At 38.4% G+C, this 19,800-nt stretch overlaps 1 protein-coding gene across 1 annotated transcript; it reads left to right on the top strand.

Moving 5' to 3' along the window:
• Nucleotides 1–18,063: 18,063 nt before the first annotated feature.
• Nucleotides 18,064–18,996, top strand: LOC116874042 (olfactory receptor 7A17-like). Its single transcript, XM_032868471.1, has one exon. It carries the CDS (start codon nucleotides 18,064–18,066, stop codon nucleotides 18,994–18,996), a length of 933 nt encoding a protein of 310 aa, XP_032724362.1.
• Nucleotides 18,997–19,800: the final 804 nt, after the last annotated feature.

Genomic DNA, 19,800 nt, shown 5'->3' with positions numbered 1-19,800 from the left:
CCTGACTTCTATTTAGAACACTTCAGACAGATTCTGAAGAAAATGTATAAATCTTTACATTTGATGGATAATAATTTTTTTGGCTACAGAGGTGGAGTTTTCTTCAGATATGTTCCCCAGATCGTTATTCATGTTTTTTATCTGGGATAAAGGCATTCATGTCTTTAAACACACATGGGAATTTCTTTTTCTGACTATATACCCAGGTAGGCTATTCAGAACATTCCTTTCTAATGGGAAAGAGTAATTCCTGTGTTTTCCTTTTCTTGTGTTTATTTGAGTATAGCTGACACACATTGTCACATTAGCTTCAGATATACAAGGGAGGGATTTGACAAGTTTATACACTGTGTTATGTTCACCAAAATTGTAGCTACCATCTGTATGTAGTTGTTACAGTATCATTGACTACATTCCTTATACTGTACCTTTTATTCTCATGAGTTATTCCTTCCATAAATGGAAGCCTGTACTTTTGTGTCCCCTTCACCCACTCTGCCCATCCTGCCACACTCCTCTCTCTAGAAACCATGAGTTTGTTCTCTGTATTTACAGGTCTGATTCTGTTTTTTGCTCATTTTTTTTTAAGATTCTACTTATGAGGGGAATCATAGGTATTTGCCTTTCTCAGCCTGACTTTTTTCACTTAGCATAATATCCTCTGGGTCCATCCATGTTGTCTCAAATGGCACGATTTCATTATTTGCTATGTCTGAGAAATATTCTTGTGTGTTGGGGGGGGTTTGTACCACATTTTTCCTAACCATTCATCTATTGATAGACATTTAGGTTGCTTCCATACCTGGGCTTGTAAATAATGCAGCAGTAAACATAGGGCTACACATACTTTATTCTCAACTTACTCTTTTTTTTCCTTTGGAAACAGTCCTGGAATTATGAGATCAAATCGTAGTTCTATTTTTAAGTTTTTGAGGAGCCCACCATAATGTTTTCTGAGTGACTGCACCAGTGTGCATTCACAGGAACAGTGCAGGAGGGCTCCCCTTTCTCCACACTCTTCACCAACAACTGTTTTTTCTTGTATTGCTGATTTTAGCCATTTTGACAGGTTTGAAGTGATCTCTCATTGTGGTTTTGGTTTGCATTTCCCTCAGGATGAGTGATATTGAACATCTTTTCATGTGTCTATTGGCTGCATGTATGTCTTCTTTAGGGAAATGTCTTCTCAGACCCACTGCCCATTTTTTAATTGATTGTTTGTTTTTTTAATGACATTTTCTTTTTGTTGGGTTTTGTGAGATCTTTATACATTCTAGATATTAACCCTTTATCAGAGGTATCATTTGCAAATATCATCTGCCATTCAGTAGCTTATCTTTTTGATTTATTGTTTCCTTTGCTATGTAAGGACTTTTAATTTTGATGTTGTCCCCATAGTTTATTTTTGCTTTTGTTTCCATAACCTTAAGAGACTTATCTAGAAAAATGTTGCTATAGTCGATGTCAGAGAAATTGCTGCCTGTTCTTTCTTCTAAGATTTTTATGTTTTCAGGTCTCACATTTAGATCTTTAATCCATTTTGAGTTTATGTATGTGTATGTAATTAGAGAGTGGTCCAATTCCATTTTTTACATGTAGCTGTCCAATTGTCTCAACACCATTTATTAAAAAGATAGTCTTTGGGGTGCTGGGTGGCTCAATGGGTTAAAGCCTCTGCCTTCGGCTTAGGTCATGATCCCAGGGTCCTGGGATTGAGCCCCAAGTTGGGCTCTCTGCTCAGTGGGGAGCCTGCTTCCTCCTCTACCTCTGTCTGCTTCTCTGCCTACTTGTGATCTCTGTCTGTCAAATAAATGAATAAAATCTTTAAAAAAAAGATGGTCTTCTCCCCATATTCTTGCCTCTGTTGTCATAGATTAATTGACCATATAATCATAGGCTTCTATCTGGGGTCTCTAGTCTGTTCCATTGTTTCTATTTTTGTGCAAGTCCCATACTATTTTGATTACTACAACTTTGTAATAGATCTTGGAATCTGGTATTGTGATAGTTCTGTTCTTTCTCAGAACTGCTTTGGCTATTCAGGGTTTTCCTGAGGTTCCATCCAAATTTTAGTATTTGTTCTAGTTTTATGAAAACCGCTATTGGCATTCTGATAGAGATTGCATTAAATCTGTAGATTGCTTTGGGTGATATGGACATTTTCACAATATTAATTCTTTATTAATAATTATATTAATATTATATTAAATTAATTAAGAATTAGTATTAATTCCTTCAATTAGTGAGCATGGTATTCCTTTCCTTGTCATCTTGTTCATGTTATACTCAGTTTCTTTCATTAGTATGCTATAGTTTTTGGAGTATAGGTCTTTTAACTCTTTGGTTAAATTTATTCCTAAATATTTTATTTTGTTTGGTGCAATTGTAAATTGTGTTTTTAAAATTATTTTTCTCTTTGCTACTTCATTGTTACTGTATAAAAATGTTACTGATTTCTGGGTATTGATTTTGGAACTTGTATTTTACTGAACTTGTTTATTACTTCTGGTAGTTTCTTGGTAGGGTCTTTAGGATTTTCAATGCATAATAATAATGTCATATGCAAATAATGACAGTTTTACTTCTTTTTGCCAAATATGGATACCCCTTATTCCTTTTTCTTGTCTGATTGCCATGGCTAGGACTTCTAGTAACATGTGAATAAAAGTGGTGAGAGAGGACATCTTTGTCTCATCCCTGATATTAGGGGGAAAGGTATCAGTTTTTCACCATTGTGTATATTGTTAGCTGTGGGTTTTTCATGTAAGTCCCTTATTTTGTTGAGGTATGTTCTATCTATCTCTACTTTGTTGACAGTTATTATCATGAATGAAAGTTAAGTCTTCTCCAATGCTTTTTCTAAATCTATTGAGATTATCATATGCTTTTCAGTCTTCATTGTGTTGATGTGGTGTATGACACTGATTGATTCACAAATATTGAAACATTCTTACATTCTTGAAATAAATCCCACCTGATCATGGTGAAGATTCCCTCTAATGTATTGTTGTATAGGTTTGCTAAAATTTTGATGAGGATTTTTGCATCTTCATCAGGGATGTTGGTCTATAGTTTTCTTTTTTTGAGGTGTCTTAGTATTCTGCTATCAGAGTAAGGCTGGCCTTATACAATATATTTGCTTTTCTTAATTAATATATAATGTATCATTTGATTCAGGGGTACAGGCCTGTGAATCATAGTCTTACACAATTCAGAGCAGACACCATAGCACATAACCTCCACGATGTTCATAACCCAGCCACCCTACCCTTTCCTCACCAGCCCTCAGCAACCCTCAGTTTGTTTTGTGATACATTTGTAAACTTTCCTTCCTCTTGTTTTTTTGGAAGTTTTGACATCAGTAGGTATTAATTCTTTAAATGTCTGGTAGACTTCCCCTGTAAATCTATCTGGCCTTAAAGTTGTACTTCTGGGTGGTTTTTTGATTACCAATTCAATTTTACTACTTATAATTGATCTGTTGAGATTTTCATTTCTTCCTGGTTCTGTTTTGGAAGATTATATGTTTCTAGGACTTTATTGATTGTTCTAGGTTATCCAGTTTGTTGGCAAACAATTTTGCATGGTAATCTCATAATTGTTCATATTTCTGTGGCATCAGTTTTTACTTCTCTTTCTCATTTTTTGTTTTATTTGTGTTATTTCTCTTTTCTTTTCTGAAAATTTTCATTTTAATTAAAATTCATCATTTTTCTTTAGAGAGTGGTCCAATTCATCTAAAGTTAATAACTTTTCAAGAACAAGGTCTTGGTTGCATTGAACCTTTTCCATTGCTTTTCTTAGTCTCTGTGTCATGTATTTCTGCTCTGATCTTTATTATTTCCTTTCCTTTACTGATGTTGGGCTTCATTTGTTCTTTGCATGTTCTTTTGAATACAAAATTGGTACTTGGAAATTATTTAGATCAGGCATACTTAATGTGAATTGTATTAATTTAATTTCATTGGTCATATATCCATATAGACACTTTGCTTTCTTTCTAGTTAAAAGAGATGTCTTCCAGAGGAGGAGTCAAGATAGTGGAGAAGTAGCAGGCTGAGACTACTTCAGGTAGCAAGAGATCAGCTAGATAGGTTATCTAAAGATTGTAAACACCTACAAATCCAATGGGAGATGGAAGAGAAGAAGAACAGCAATTCTAGAAACAGAAAATCAACCACTTTCTGAAAGGTAGGACTGGCGGAGAAGTGAATTCAAAGCGACGGGAAGATAGACTGCGGGGGGGGAGGGGCCGGCTCCTGGCAAGCGGCAGAGCAATGGAGCACAAAATCAGGACTTTTCAAAGTCTGTTCCTCTGAGGGACATTACTCCAGAGGCTAAACCAGGGTGAAGCCCATGCGGGGTCAGCGTGGCCTCAGGTCCCGCAGGGCCACAGAAGGATCGGGGGTGTCTGAGTGTCACAGAGCTTACAGATATTAGAATGAGGAAGCCAGCTACAGAGACAGAGCTGAGGAGTGAGCTCTCAGCTCAGGGTTACCTTGAACCGGTCACAGTCTCAGTCAGCTGGGAGAGAGGCTGGAGGCCAGGGTGACAGGAGAAATTGGGCGCTGTTCTCTGAGGGCACACTGAGGAGTGGGGCCCCGGGCTCTTGGCTCCTCCGGGCCAGAGACTGGGAGGCCACCATCTTCATTCCCATCCTCCAGAACTCTAGGGAAAGTGCTCAGTGAACAAAAGCTCCCCAAAGCAAACCAGAGCGGATTACTCAGCCCGGCCTCTGATAAAGTCGGTGCAATTCCGCCTGAGGCAAAGACACTTGAGAATCACTACAACAGGTCCCTCCCCCAGAAGATCAACAAGAAACCCAGCCAGGACCAAGTTCACCTACCAAGGAGTGCAGTTTCAATACCAAGGAGAGCAACGGAATTCCAGAAGAAGAGAAAGCAAAGCACGGAACTCATGGCTTTCTCCCCATGATTCTTTAGCCTTGTAGTTAATTTAATTTTTTTCTTTTTCATTTTTTTCTCTTATCTGCTAAATTTTTTAAACTTTTATCCTTTTCTTTTTTAACGTTTTTAAACTAGTTTATCTAATATATATATATATATATGTATATATATATTTTTTCCTTTTTATATTTTTTCTTTATTCGTTTTCTTTTTTTAATTGTTTCTTTTTTTTTTCTTTCTGAACATCTTTTTATCCCCTTTATCCCCCCTCACAATTTGGGATCTCTTCTGATTTGGTTAAAGCATATTTTCCTGGGGTTGTTGCTACCCTTTTAGTATTTTACTTGCTCCTTCATATACTCTTATCTGGACAAAATGACAAAGTGGAAAAATTCACCACAAAAAAAAAAAAAAGAACAAGAGGCAGTACCAAAGGCTAGGGACCTAATCAATACAGACATTGGTAATATGTCAGATCTAGAGTTCAGAATGATGATTCTCAAGGTTCTCGCCGGGCTCAAAAAAGGCATGGAAGATATTAGAGAAACCCTCTTGGGAGATATAAAAGCCCTTTCTGGAGAAATAGAAGAACTAAAATCTAACCATGTTGAAATCAAAAAAGCTATTAATGAGGTGCAATAAAAAATGGAGGCTCTCACTGCTAGGATAAATGAGGCAGAAGAAAGAATTAGTGATATAGAAGACCAAATGACAGAGAATAAAGAAGCTGAGCAAAAGAGGGACAAACAGCTACTGGACCACGAGGGGAGAATTCGAGAGATAAGTGACACCATAAGACAAAACAACATTAGAATAATTGGGATTCCAGAAGAAGAAGAAAGAGAGAGGGGAGCAGAAGGTATATTGGAGAGAATTATTGGAGAGAATTTCCCCAATATGGCAAACGGAACAAGCATCAAAATTCAGGAGGTTCAGAGAACCCCCCTCAAAATCAATAAGAATAGGTCCACACTCCCTCACCTAATAGTAAAATTTACAAGTTTCAGTGACAGAGAAAATCCTGAAAGCAGCCCGGGAAAAGAAGTCTGTAAAATACAATGGTAAAAGTATTAGATTGGCAGCAGACTTATCCACAGAGACCTGGCAGGCCAGAAAGAGCTGGCATGATATATTCAGAGCACTAAACGAGAAAAACATGCAGCCAAGAATACTATATCCAACTAGGCTATCATTGAAAATAGAAGGAGAGATTAAAAGCTTCCAGGACAAACAAAAACTGGAAGAATTTGCAAACACCAAACCAGCTCTACAGGAAATATTGAAAGCGGTCCTCTAAGCAAAGAGAGTAGTAGATCAGAAAGGAACAGACACAATATACAATAACAGTCACCTTACAGGCAATACAATGGCACTAAATTCATATCTCTCAATACTTACCATGAATATTAATGGGCTAAATGCCCCAATCAAAAGACACAGGGTATCGGAATGGATAAAAAAACAACACCCATCTATATGTTGCCTACAAGAAACTCATCTTAAACCCGAAGACACCTCCAGATTTAAAGTGAGGGGGTGGAAAAGAATTTACCATGCTAATGGACATCAGAAGAAAGCAGGAGTGGCAATCCTTATATCAGATCAATTAGATTTTAAGCCAAAGACTATAATAAGAGATGAGGAAGGACACTATATCATCCTCAAAGGATCTGTCCAACAAGAATATCTAACAATTTTAAATTTCTATGTCCCTAACGTGGGAGCAGCCAACTATACAAACCATTAATAATAAAATCAAAGAAACACACCAACGCTAATACAAAAATAGTGGGGACTTTAAAAGTCCCCTCACTGAAATGGACAGATCATCCAAGCAAAAGATCAACAAGGAAATAAAGGCCTTAAATGACACACTGGACCAGATGGATATCACAGATATATTCAGAACATTTCATCCCAAAGCAACAGAATACACATTCTTCTCTAGTGCACATGGAACATTCTCCAGAATAGATCACATCCTCGGTCCTAAATTAGGTCTCAACCGGTATCAAAAGATTGGGCTCATTCCCTGCATATTTTCAGACCACAATGCTCTGAAGCTAGAATTCAATCACAAGAGGAAATTTGGAAAGAACCCAAATACATGGAGACTAAACAGCATCCTTATAAAGAATGAATGGGTCAACCAGGAAATTAAAGAAGAATGGAAAACATTCATGGAAACAAACGATAATGAAAACAACGGTTCAAAATCTGTGGGACACAACAAAGGCAGTCCTGAGAGGAAAATATATAGCGGTACAAGCATTTCTCAAGAAACTAGAAAGGTCTCAGGTACACAACCTAACACTACACCTAAAGGAGCTGGAGAAAGAACAAGAAAGAAACCCTAAACCCAGCAGGAGAAGAGAAATCATAAAGATCAGAGCAGAAATCAATGAAATAGAAACCAAAAATACAATAGAACAAATCAACGAAACTAGGAGCTGGTTCTTTGAAAGAATTAATAAGATTGATAACCCCCTGGCCAGACTTATCAAAAAGAAAAGAGAAAGGACCCAAATAAATAAGATCATGAATGGAAGAGGAGAGATCACAACGAACACCAAAGAAATACAGACAATTATAAGAACATACTATGAGCAACTCTACGCCAACAAATTTGACAATCTGGAAGAAATGGATGCATTCCTAGAGACATATAAACTACCACAACTGAACCAGGAAGAAATAGAAAGCCTGAACAGACCCATAACCAGTAAGGAGATTGAAATAGTCATCAAAAATCTCCAAACAAACAAAAGCCCAGGGCCAGACGGCTTCCTGGGGGAATTCTACCAACCATTTAAAGAAGAACTAATTCCTATTCTGAAACTGTTCCAAAAAATAGAAATGGAAGGAAAACTTCCCAAGTCATTTTATGAGGCCAGCATCACCTTGATCCCAAAACCAGACAAGGATCCCATCAAAAAAGAGAACTACAGACCAATATCCTTGATGAACACAGATGCGAAAATTCTCACCAAAATACTAGCCAATAGGTTTCAACAGTACCTTAAAAGGATTATTCACCATGACCAAGTGGGATTTATTCCAGGGCTGCAAAGTTGGTTCAACATCTGCAAATCAATCAGTGTGATACAACACATTAATAAAAGAAAGAACAAGAACCATATGATACTCTCCATAGATGCTGAAAAAGCATTTGACAAAGTACAGCATCCCTTCCTGATCACAACTCTTCAAAGTGTAGGGATAGAGGGCACATACCTCAATATTATCAAAGCCATTTATGAAAACCCCCCCCGCAAATATCATTCTCAATGGAGAAAAACTGAAAGCTTTTCCACTAAGGTCAGGAACATGGCAGGGGTGTCCATTATCACCACTGCTATTCAACATAGTACTAGAAGTCCTAGCCTCAGCAATCAGACAACAAAAAGAAATTAAAGGCATCCAAATCGGCAAAGAAGAAGTCAAACTATCACTCTTCGCAGAAGATATGATATATATGTGGAAAACCCAAAAGACTCCACTCCAAAACTGCTAGAACTGGTACAGGAATTCAGTAAAGTGTCAGGATATAAAATCAATGCACAGAAATCGGTTGCATTTCTCTACACCAACAACAAGACAAAAGAAAGAGAAATTAAGGAGTCAATCCCATTTATGATTGCACCCAAAACTATAAGATACCTAGGAATAAACCAAACCAAAGAGGCTAAGAATCTATACACAGAAAACTATAAAGTACTCATGAAAGAAATTGAGGAAGACACAAACAAATGGAAAAATGTTCCATGCTCATGGATTGGAAGAATACATATTGTGAAAATGTCTATGCTACCTAAAGCAATCTACACATTTAATGCAATTCCTATCAAAGTACCATCCATTTTTTTCAAAGAAATGGAACAAATAATCCTAAATTTATATGGAACCAGAAAAGACCTCAAATAGCCAAAGGAATATTGAAAAAGAAAGCCAAAGTTGGTGGCATCACAATTCTGGACTTCAAGCTCTATTACAAAGCTGTCATCATCAAGACAGCATGGTACTGGCACAAAAACAGACACATAGATCAATGGAACAGAATAGAGAGCCCAGAAATAGACCCTCAACTCTATGGTCAACTCATCTTCAACAAAGCAGGAAAGAATGTCCAATGGAAAAAGACAGCCTCTTCAATAAATGGTGTTGGGAAAATTGGACAGCCACGTGCAGAAAAATGAAATTGGATCATTTCCTTACATCACACACGAAAATAGACTCAAGATGGATGAAGGACCTCAATGTGAGAAAGGAATCCATCAAAATCCTTGAGGAGAACGCAGCCAGCAACCTCTTCGACCTCAGCCGCAGCAACATCTTCCTAGGGACATCGCCAAAGTCAAGGGAAGCAAGGGCAAAAATGAACTATTGGGATTTCATCAAGATCAAAAGCTTTTGCACAGCAAAGGAAACAGTTAACAAAACCAAAAGACAACTGACAGAATGGGGAAGATATTTGCAAATGACATATCATATAAAGGGCTAGTGTCCAAAATCTATAAAGAACTTAGCAAACTCAATACCCAAAGAACAAATAATCCAATAAAGAAATAGGCAGAAGGCATGAACAGACATTTCTGCAAAGAAGACATCCAGATGGCCAACAGACACATGAAAAAGTGCTCCATATCACTCGGCATTAGGGAAATACAAATCAAAACCACAATGAGATATCACCTCACACCAGTCAGAATGGCTAAAATTAACAAGTCAGGAAATGACAGATGCTAGCGAGGATGCGGAGAAAGGGGAACCCTCCTACACTGTTGGTGGGAATGCAAGCTGGTGCAACCACTCTGGAAAACAGCATGGAGGTTCCTCAAAATGTTCAAAATAGAACTACCCTATGACCCAGCAATTGCACTACTGGGTGTTTACCCTAAAGATACAAACGTAGTGATCCGAAGGGGCATGTGCACCCGAATGTTTATAGCAGCAATGTCTACAATAGCCAAACTATGGAAAGAACCTAGTTGTCCATCAACAGATGAATGGATAAAGAAGATGTGGTATATATACACAATGGAATACCATTCAGCCATCAAAAGAAATGAAATCTTGCCATTTGCGATGACGTGGATGGAACTAGAGGGTATCATGCTTAGCGAAATAAGTCAATCGGAGAAAGACAACTATCATATGACCTCCCTGATATGAGGGAGAGGAGATGCAACATGGAGGTTTAAGGGGGTAGGAGAAGAGTAAATGAAACAAGATGGGATTAGGAGGGAGACAAACCATAAGTGACTCTTAATCTCACAAAACAAACTGAGGGTTGATGGGGGGAGGGGGGTTGGGAGAGGAGGTTGGGGTTATGGACATTGGGGAGTATATGTGCTATGGTGAGTGCTGTGAAGTGTGTAAACCTGGCGATTCGCAGACCTGTACCCCTGGAGATAAAAATATATTATATGTTTATAAAAAATAAAATTAAAAAAAATAAATAAAACGGAAAACTAACAAACAAAAAAAGAGATGTCTTCCACAGATATAGTGAAAAGAAGGGTCATATGCACCACAGAGTTCATAGCAGCAATGTCTATAGTCGTCAAATTGTGGAAAGAGCCAAGATGCCCTTCAACAGACAAATGGATAAAGAAGATATGGTCCACATATATAATTGAGTATTACACCTCCATCAGAAAAGATGAATACCCAACTTTTGTATCAACATGGATGGGACTGGAAGGGATTATGCTGAGTGAAATAAGTCAAGCAGAGAAAGTCAATTATCATATTGTTTCACTTAGTTGTGGAACATAAAGAATAACATGGAGGACATTAGGAGCAGGACATTAGGAAACATTAGGAAAAGTGAGTTGGGGAAATAGGAGGGGGAGATGAACCATGAGAGATCGTGGACTCTGAGAAACAAATTAAGGGTTTTGGAGGGGAGGGGAACAGGGTGTTGGGTGAGCATAGTGGTGGGTATTAAGGAGGGCATGTATTGCATGATGCACTGCGTCTGGTGCATAAACAATGAATCTTGGAACACTGAGAAAATTAAATTAAATTTTTAAAAAAGAGAGATCATCCATCCCGTTTGATGTGAATCATCTATACCAGTGCTCTAGAATCTACCTTCAGACATGTTCCACTAGACCTTCTTCTTTATCTAAAATAAAGAACTTACACAACTCAACACCACAAAAAAGAAAAAAAAAGTTTAAAAGTGGGCATTAGACATTTTCCCGAAAATATACACAGGGCCGAGAAACACTTGAAAAGATGCACAATTTCACTCACTAATCATCAGGAAACTGCAAATCAAAACCACAATGAATACCACCACTTACAATGGTCAGAATGGCTAGAATAAAAAACACCAGAAGCAAGTATTGGCCACGACGTGGAGAAAAACGAACCCTTGTGCAACTGCTGGTGGGAATGCAAATTGGTGTAGCCACTGTGGGAAACTGGGTGGAGGTTCTGCAAATATATCATTGAAGAATGATCATACATAATAAACTGCACCTACTTAAAGTATAGAGTTTGGCACATGTGGCAAGCAGAGGATAACATAAGGAGTTATAGGTTGAATCATCACATTGTACACCTGAAACTAATGTAACTTGTATGTCGACTATCCTTTAATTTAAAAAATGAATCAGGTATACCATTTGCTGGATTAAAGGAGTTGTACAAAACTTAGGAGCACATTCTAAATGACTCCAATTGTAGATAATTCCAGAAAGTATACAATAACCTTTAACTACTTGGTTATGTAACTTATTAAAACTTGAGTCCTCTGACCCTCAGTATTCTTATATCTGAAGATAAGATGGGATAATAAAACTAATTTCAGGAAGATATTGTGGGTAATAAAAATATCATCTCAAGGTTAAGGTAAAATGCAAGGAGGTCAGACCTCTGGAAGTCAGGCAAGTTCATGAGAATGTGCATATATAACTGGATTCACCTGACTTCTACTTTGGTCTCCCAGGAACAGTGTATCAGCAGGAAAAATTTCCTTTCTGTCCAGGCCAGTGTCCCACAGGGAATGAAGCACTCTGAGGTGGGAGTAACAATGGAAACAGTGCCTAATGAGCAGACACAGGGAGCTGTAAATATATCTTCTGCTGCAAAACCTCAGCATGTGAAACCTTGGACTGGCAAGGACATGGTTATTTTTGTCTTCCTTAGTCTGGCTGGGGGACCCATGTTGCACTGCTCCCTGCTGGCCTGTCTGGGAAAAGAGCTTTGATCTCCATCATCAACCATCCAGGGAGGAATTCAGATCTCCACAGAGACTTTCATCTTAAAGGCCCCACCAGGTAAATCTGAGATCTCAGCAGGTATTTCAAGAAAGGAGCAGGGAGAAAGGAATCTGAGAACTTCTGCCTGAGGTCACCTGAGACTAGCTAGACTCATTTAAAATTATTTATATAATGTGTTCAAAAGAGAAATGTCCATTGGACTCAGCAATACAGGCATCATTGTTGGCAGTACAAGGTGGGAAGAAAAGTCAATTTGGATGAGACATAGGAAGGAATGGGCGTCCTAAAATGGTTCCAGTAAAATTAGAACATAACCCAAGAGTTTTTCAACAGAGGGGAACAGGAAAACGGAGTATTAGGATTGGAGATGTTTGCAGTGGGCTTTTTAAGATGTGCTGGTTTTGAGCATGTTCTGCATTTATAGAAAGACCCAGACCCATGTAGGTAGATATTCCCTTGCAACAGCAGTTCCTGAGACATGCATTTCTCAGCATCTTCTCTCAAAGTGAGTATTCAAATAAAAAAATTGTGTTTCATAGCAAAAGAGGATATGTTAACTAGCTTTACTCTGTAATACTTCCTTACCAAGAGGTGTGTAAATGATGGAGACATCGATGAGATAGAAGAGAAAACTCAGTTAAATCTGTTCACTGGTGAAAATATCTTATTTACTCACAGGGAGGAACTGTACTGTAAGCTTCTTACTTGTAGTGACTAGTGCTGTCCGCCACCCTAGGAAGATGGATAGTGTTATTCCCACTATTTGAGTAAGGGTATTCACATTTGGAATGGATTAGTTGTGTCTCCCAAGTTTAAACATTGTATTTTGGTAGATCTGATATTCAAAGCCTGGTTTTCTGATTCCAAACATTTTGCACTTAAAATCATTCAGAAAAGTCTTTAATTATTTCATCTTTAAAAATCCTCTTGGGGTGTCTGGGTGGCTCAGTAGGTTAAGCATCTGCCTTCAGCCCAGGTCATGATCCCAAGGTCCTGGGATCTAGCCCCATTTCAGGTTCCCTGCTCAGCTGGGAACACACTTCTCCCTCTCCCCACCCTGCTGCTGGTGCTCTCTGGAGCTTGCACTCTCTCTCACTCACTCACACTCTCTCTGTCAAATAAATAAATAAATAAAATCTTTTTAAATATTGTAAAAAATAAAAATCCCCTTCTGTTGTCATACATTATATATTTTCTATGTATTTGTCATACATTGTAAATTTCAGGTTTATTCCCTTTGCTTATTTAACTGGAGGGATATTCAAGCAGTAAAATGTCTTGGCATCATAAAAATATCACTCCATTCTTATTTGTTTTCTGCCTTTTTAATTATTCTGAGCATCAGGGGATATGAACTGGGGCTGGAATGCTGCCAGAACCAGGGTAGCTTTCTGCTCATGAGTCTCTCAGGGTTGCCAGAGCTTATTAGATCTCCTTTACCCCTTGTGTCCATTGCCTTCTTCTCTGTTTTTTTTTTTTGAACTGTTTTTTGTCTTTTTTTAAAATATAGGATATAATGTAATCATATTAAAATGGAGGCCCATGTTTCCATGGCTACGGGAGGCTTACTAACCAGAATTTAAGTATTAGTTACACATTCCTTCAGGGTGAAAGTAACCTGATGTTGACAGCTAGACTTGTACTATTTCTTTCAACAATATTGTCGCTATTGGCTAGAAAATCATAATAATAATGCAGTGCCAGGAGACCACAGTGCATGTGTGTGTGTGTGTGTGTGTGTGTGTGTGTGGTTTGTGGGTGCATCTGTGTGTGCATGTGTGTTGTGGGGCATGAACAGTGCTCAGCACAATGGTACCAGAGTTCATATAGTCTAGTAAGTGACCCCTAAATGCCAGAATGTTCACCAACGGATGGAAATAAGGAAGGGATCTGTCTTTATTCACAGAATACCTTGGAACACAAGGTATTCTGTGAAAAGAACACCATATGAAGGAAGGACTCCCTGTGTCTTGAAGTCCCATCAGTGGCAGGAAGCCACCTCCTTCCTCAACATTCTCTGCCACCATCTGCCATCACTCTACCTCTTGCTCATTCCCTCACCACACTGACTTCATTTTGAGATTTGCATAGCTAAAGTAAGTGCTTTCTGCAGGGTCTTTGCTCCGTTATCCCTGCAGAGTACACACCTCCCCCAGATATCCTCAAACCCCCTGCTTAGTTTTTCTGGAAGCCTCTATTAAAATGTCAGCTTCTTGGCAGGTCTTCCTGAATGCCAACTAAAACTTAGCACCCTCCCAATCCAATCCATTTTATAAAGATTTTTTTCCTTCCTATCACCTGTTACTATCTGAAATGGTATATGATTTTACATATATATACATATACACACACACACACACACACACATATATATACAATATATATTTTATTATATAATTATATATATATATATATTTCTCTGTCATTGGATTGTATGGACTTATTTTTCTTTGTGTATTTATTTATTTTTACTTTTTAGCTTATTTTTTGCATTTTCTTCATTTTTCTTAATTATGTTCAGTTATCCAGCATATAGAACATCATTACTTTTTGTTGTAGTGTTCAATGATTCAATAGTTGCATATAACACCTACTGCTCATCACAACATGTGCCCTCCTTAATACCCATCTCCTGGCTACCACATCCCCCAACAACTCTCCCTTCTGAAACCCTCAGTTTGTTTCCCTGAATCCAGAGTCTCTCATGGTTCATCTCCCTCTCTGATTTCTTCCCACCCAGTTTTCCCTCCCTTACCCTGTGGTCCTCTGTGCTCTTCCTTATGTTCCACATATGAGTGAAACCATATGATAATTGTCATTCTCTTCTTGACTTATTTCACTGAGCATAATCTCCTCCAGTTCCATCCATTTAGAAGCAAGTTGTGCATATTCATCTTTTCTGATGGCTGAGTAATATTGCATTGTATATATGAACACATATATATCTTTCTTTATTTTATATCTATATCTATTTTTATCTATTTTAGATCTATATCTATATCTATATCATATATCGTTATCCATTCATCTGTTGAAGGACAGCTTGGCTCCTTCCATAGTTTTACTATTGTGGAGATTGCTGCTATGAACATTGGAGCGCATGTGCCCCTTCTTTTTTACTATGTCTGTATCTTTAGGGTAAATAACTAGTAGTTCAATCAATGTATCATAGGGTACCTTAATTTTTAGCTTGAGGAACATCCACACTGTTTTCCAAAGTGGCTATATCAGCTTGCATTCCCACCAACATTGTAAGAGGGTTCCACATTCTCCACAACCTTGCCAAAATTTGTAGTTTCCTGCCTTGTTAATTTTTGCCATTCTAACTGGAATAGGGTGGTGTCTTGTTGTGGTTTTGATTTATATTCCCCTGATGGCTAGTGATGTTGAGCATTTTCTCATGTGTCTGCTACCCATTTGTATATCTTCTTTGGAGGAGCATCTCTTCATGTCTTATGCCCATTTCTCAACTGGATCATTTGTTTTTTGAGTGTTGAGTCTGAGAAGTTCTTTCTAGATATTGGATACCAGCCCTTTATCTGAAATGTCATCTGCAAATATATTTTCACATTCTGTGGATTGCCTCTTAGCTTTGTTGACTGTCTCCTTTGCTGTGCAAAAGCTTTTTATCTTGAGGAAATCTCAAAAGTTCATTTTTGCTTTTGTTTCCCTTGCCTTTAGAGACGTGTCATGAAAGAAGTTGCTATGGTCAAGGTCAACGAGGTTATTGCCTATGTTCTCCCCTAGGATTTTGACAGATTCCTATCTCATATTGAGGTCTTCCATCCATTTAGAGTTTATCTTTATACGGTATAGGAGAATGGTCTAGTTTCATTATTCTGTATATAACTGTCCAATTTTTCCAACACCATTTATTGAAGAGACTATCTTTTTTTCCATTGGATTTTTTTTCCTGCTTTATTGAAGATTATTTGACCATAAAGTTGAGGGTCCATTTCTGGCTCTCTATTCTATTCCATTGGTTTATGTGTCTGTTTTTGTGCCAGTACCATGCTATCTTGGTGATCACAGCTTTGTAATGTAGCTTGAAAGCAGGCAACACGGGAGTCCCAGCTTTCTGTGTTTTTTTTTTTTTTTCATTATTCCCTTGGCAATTAGGGGTCTTTTATGTTTTCATACAAATTTTAGGATTGTTTGTTCCAGCTCTTTGAAAAATGAAAATGGTATTTTAATAGGGATGGCAATGAGAGTGTAAATTGGTCTGGGCAGCATACATATTTTCACATGTTTATTCTTTCAACTCATGAGCCTGGATTATTTTTTCTGTCCTTTTGTGTTTTCTTCAATTTCTTTCATAAGAGTCCTGAGTTTATAGAGTGCAGATCCTTTACCTCTTTTGTTAGGTTTATTATTGGGTATCTTATGGTTTTTGGAGCTGTTGTAAATGGAACAGATTCCTTAATTTCTCTTTCTTCAGTTATGTTGTTAGTGTATAGAAATGCAACTGATTCCTGTGCATTGATTTTTTAAAATTTTATTTATTTATCTTTAAAATTTCTTTTCATTGTTTTAGAATTCATTGTTTATGCACCACACCCAGGGCTCCATGCAATGCATGCCCTCCATAATACCCACCACCAAGCTCACCCAACCCCCCACCTCCTCCTTTCCAAAACCCTCAGTTTGTTTCTCAGAGTCCACAGACTCTCATGCTTCATCTCCCCCTCCAATTTACCCCAACTCACTTGTATCCATCTCCCCATGTCCTCCGTGTTATTCTTTATGCTCCACAAATAAGTGAAACCAAAAGATAATTGACTCTCTCTCCTTGACTTATTTCACTCAGCATAATCTCTTCGAGTCCCATCCATGTTGATACAAAAGTTGGGTATCCATTCTTTCTGAGGGAGGTATAATACTCCTTGGTGAATATGGACCACATCTTCCTTATCCATTCATCTGTTTAAGGGCATCTTGGTTCTTTCCACTTTGGCGACTATGGCCATTGCTGCTATGAACATTGGGGTACAGATGGCCCTTCCTTTCACTTCATCTGTATCTTTGGGGTAAATACCCAGTTTTTGCAATTGCAGGGTCATAAGGCAGCAGTATCACCTGACACCTGTCAGGATGGCAAAAATCAACAACACGAGAAATAAGAGTCATTGGTGAGAATGTGGAAAAAGGGAACACTCTTACCTTTTTTTTTGGGGGGGAATGCAAAAAGGTGCAGTCATTCTAGAAAACAGGATGGAATTACGTCAAAAAGTTAAAAATAGAACTGCCCTATGATCCAGCAATTTCAATGCTAGGTATTTATCCAAAGAATACAAAATACTAATTCAAAGGCATACATGCATGGAATGTTTTTAGCAGCACTATCCACAATAGCCAAACTATGGAAATAGCCCAGGTGTTAGTCAATAGGTGAATGACAAAGAAGATGTGGGTGATATATATATCCATGGAATATTACTCATTCATAAAACAAAATGAAATCTTGTCATTTGCAATGACATGGATGAAGCTAGAGAGTATTGTGCTAAGTGAAAGGAGTCAGTCAGAGAAAGACAAGTGCCACAAAGTTTTGGTCATATGTGGAATTTAAGAAACAAAACAAATAAGAATAGGGGAAATAAAAGAAAGGAGAAAAAGCAAGAAAGAGACTCTTAACTACAGAGAACACCCTTCTGGTTACCAGAGGGGAGGTGGTGGTGCATGGGTGACATGGGAGATGGGGATTAAAGAAGGGACTTGTGATGAGCACCTGGCATGGTATGGAAGTGTTGAATCACTGTATTGTACACTTGAAACAAATACTACACTGTTGGTTAACTAACTGACACTTAAAGAAAAACTTTAAAAATGAAAAATAAAGGTTAAAATAAATAAAAGAAGGCCATTTACTTGAAAACTTTTATGTTCTTTTTTTTTTTTTCTTTCCTTGTAGTCACCACTACTACATGGAAGCAGACAATGGTACAGGAATTTCAGAGTTTCTTCTTCTGGGGTTTTCAGAGGATCCAGAACTGCAGCCCCTCATATTTGGGCTTTTCCTCTCTATGTACCTGATCACTGTGTTTGGAAATGTGCTCATCATCCTGGCTGTCAGCTCTGATTCCCACCTCCACACCCCCATGTACTTCTTCCTGGCAAACCTGTCCTTTGTGGACATATGTTTTACCTCCACCACCATCCCCAAGATGCTGTGGAACATCTGGACTCAGAGCAAAGTCATAACTTATGCAGGCTGCATCACACAGATGTATTTTTTCATACTCTTTGCAGACTGGGATGACTTTCTCCTCACTGTGATGGCCTATGACCGCTTCGTGGCCATCTGTCACCCCTTGCACTATACGGTCATCATGAAACCCCAGCTTTGTGGACTGCTGATTCTGGTGTCCTGGGTCATCAGTGTTCTGAATTCCTTGTTACAGAGCTTGATGTTGTTGCGGCTGTCCTTCTGTACAGAGGTGGAAATACCCCATTTTTTCTGTGAACTCAACCAGGTAGTTGGGCATGCCTGTTCTGATACCTTTCTTAATGACATGGTGATGAATTTGGGAATTCTGTTGCTTGGTGGTGGTCCCCTTGCTGGGATCCTTTATTCATACTCTAAGATCATTTCCTCCATACGTAGAATATCATCAGCTCAGGGCAAGTATAAAGCATTTTCCACCTGTATATCTCACCTCTCTGTTGTCTCCTTATTTTATTGTACAAGCCTGGTAGTGTACCTTAGCTCTGCAGCTACCCAGAGCTCCCACGCAAGTGCAGTAGCCTCAGTGATGTACACAGTGGTCACACCCATTCTGAACCCCTTCATCTATAGCCTGAGGAACAGAGACATAAAGAGGGCTCTGAAAAGAATGACTGGGGTTCCAGTGATGTAAAGGCTAATAGTCCTTGGGTTGAAGAAGTGCCCATGATTTCGGAGCTCACAGTCTCATAGCCAGGAACTACTATTCTTTTATCTGACTAGGAAAGTGGAATCTGAACCTTCTGTTTGTTTCCTGCAATTTCCAATTGTTTGAGTTCAAGTTTTCCACACATTTAAGTAACTCACTTATTAATCTTCTGTTCTGTGTGATGTCAACAGTATTCTACTTTTTCCACTTTTATACAATCCCAATTTTTCCTGAACCTTGGTCACAAATGCCTGGGAATTTCTGTATCTTACATGGTACAAGTTGGATTTCTTAAAAATAATTTCATTTCAAATGACTTATATCATGCCAAGTAAATTTTCCCTAGATTTCCCAAAAGAATAGTCATGAGTTGCATTCTTTATTTGGAAGTAACTACATTTGGCCACTAAGTCTTTCACATAAAATATTTGTAGATGAAAAAACAAAACCATAGTTTTCACCTTGAGTCTGTCAGGCTTCTTACATCATATCCTCAATCCTCTTCCTGGTAAGGTGGACTCTAATACTGTTCTGTTTAAGTGTCAGGCTCCTGGCAGGGATGCTCAGGCTAGGAAAGCCCAGGCACTCTCCCACACCTTTGTGCTTGTGGACATTCCCACAGATGCTTCCCTGACCAGAGCCTCTGCTCTGGCTGGACCAGACCTTGGGTTCTTACTGTGGCTGCAAGACACACCTCAGCAACACCCATCAGAGAACTCTAACAAAACCAGGTTTATTAATCACAGGTCCTAGAGTGCACGAGGGATCTCGAAGGTCATTCAGGGAGGT

The sequence above is a fragment of the Lontra canadensis genome, unplaced genomic scaffold (genome assembly GCF_010015895.1).
Source record: "Lontra canadensis isolate GAN:19392208 unplaced genomic scaffold, GSC_riverotter_1.0 scaffold35, whole genome shotgun sequence".
In the NCBI taxonomy this organism is placed as follows: Eukaryota; Metazoa; Chordata; class Mammalia; order Carnivora; family Mustelidae; genus Lontra; species Lontra canadensis.
The sequence above is the reverse complement of the archived record's forward strand: the minus strand, read 5'-3'. Positions and strand labels throughout refer to the sequence as shown.

Coding starts and splice junctions, on each gene's coding strand:
- LOC116874042 (XM_032868471.1), top strand. CDS start 18,064: ATGGAAGCAGACAATGGTACAGGAATTTCAGAGTTTCTTCTTCTGGGG.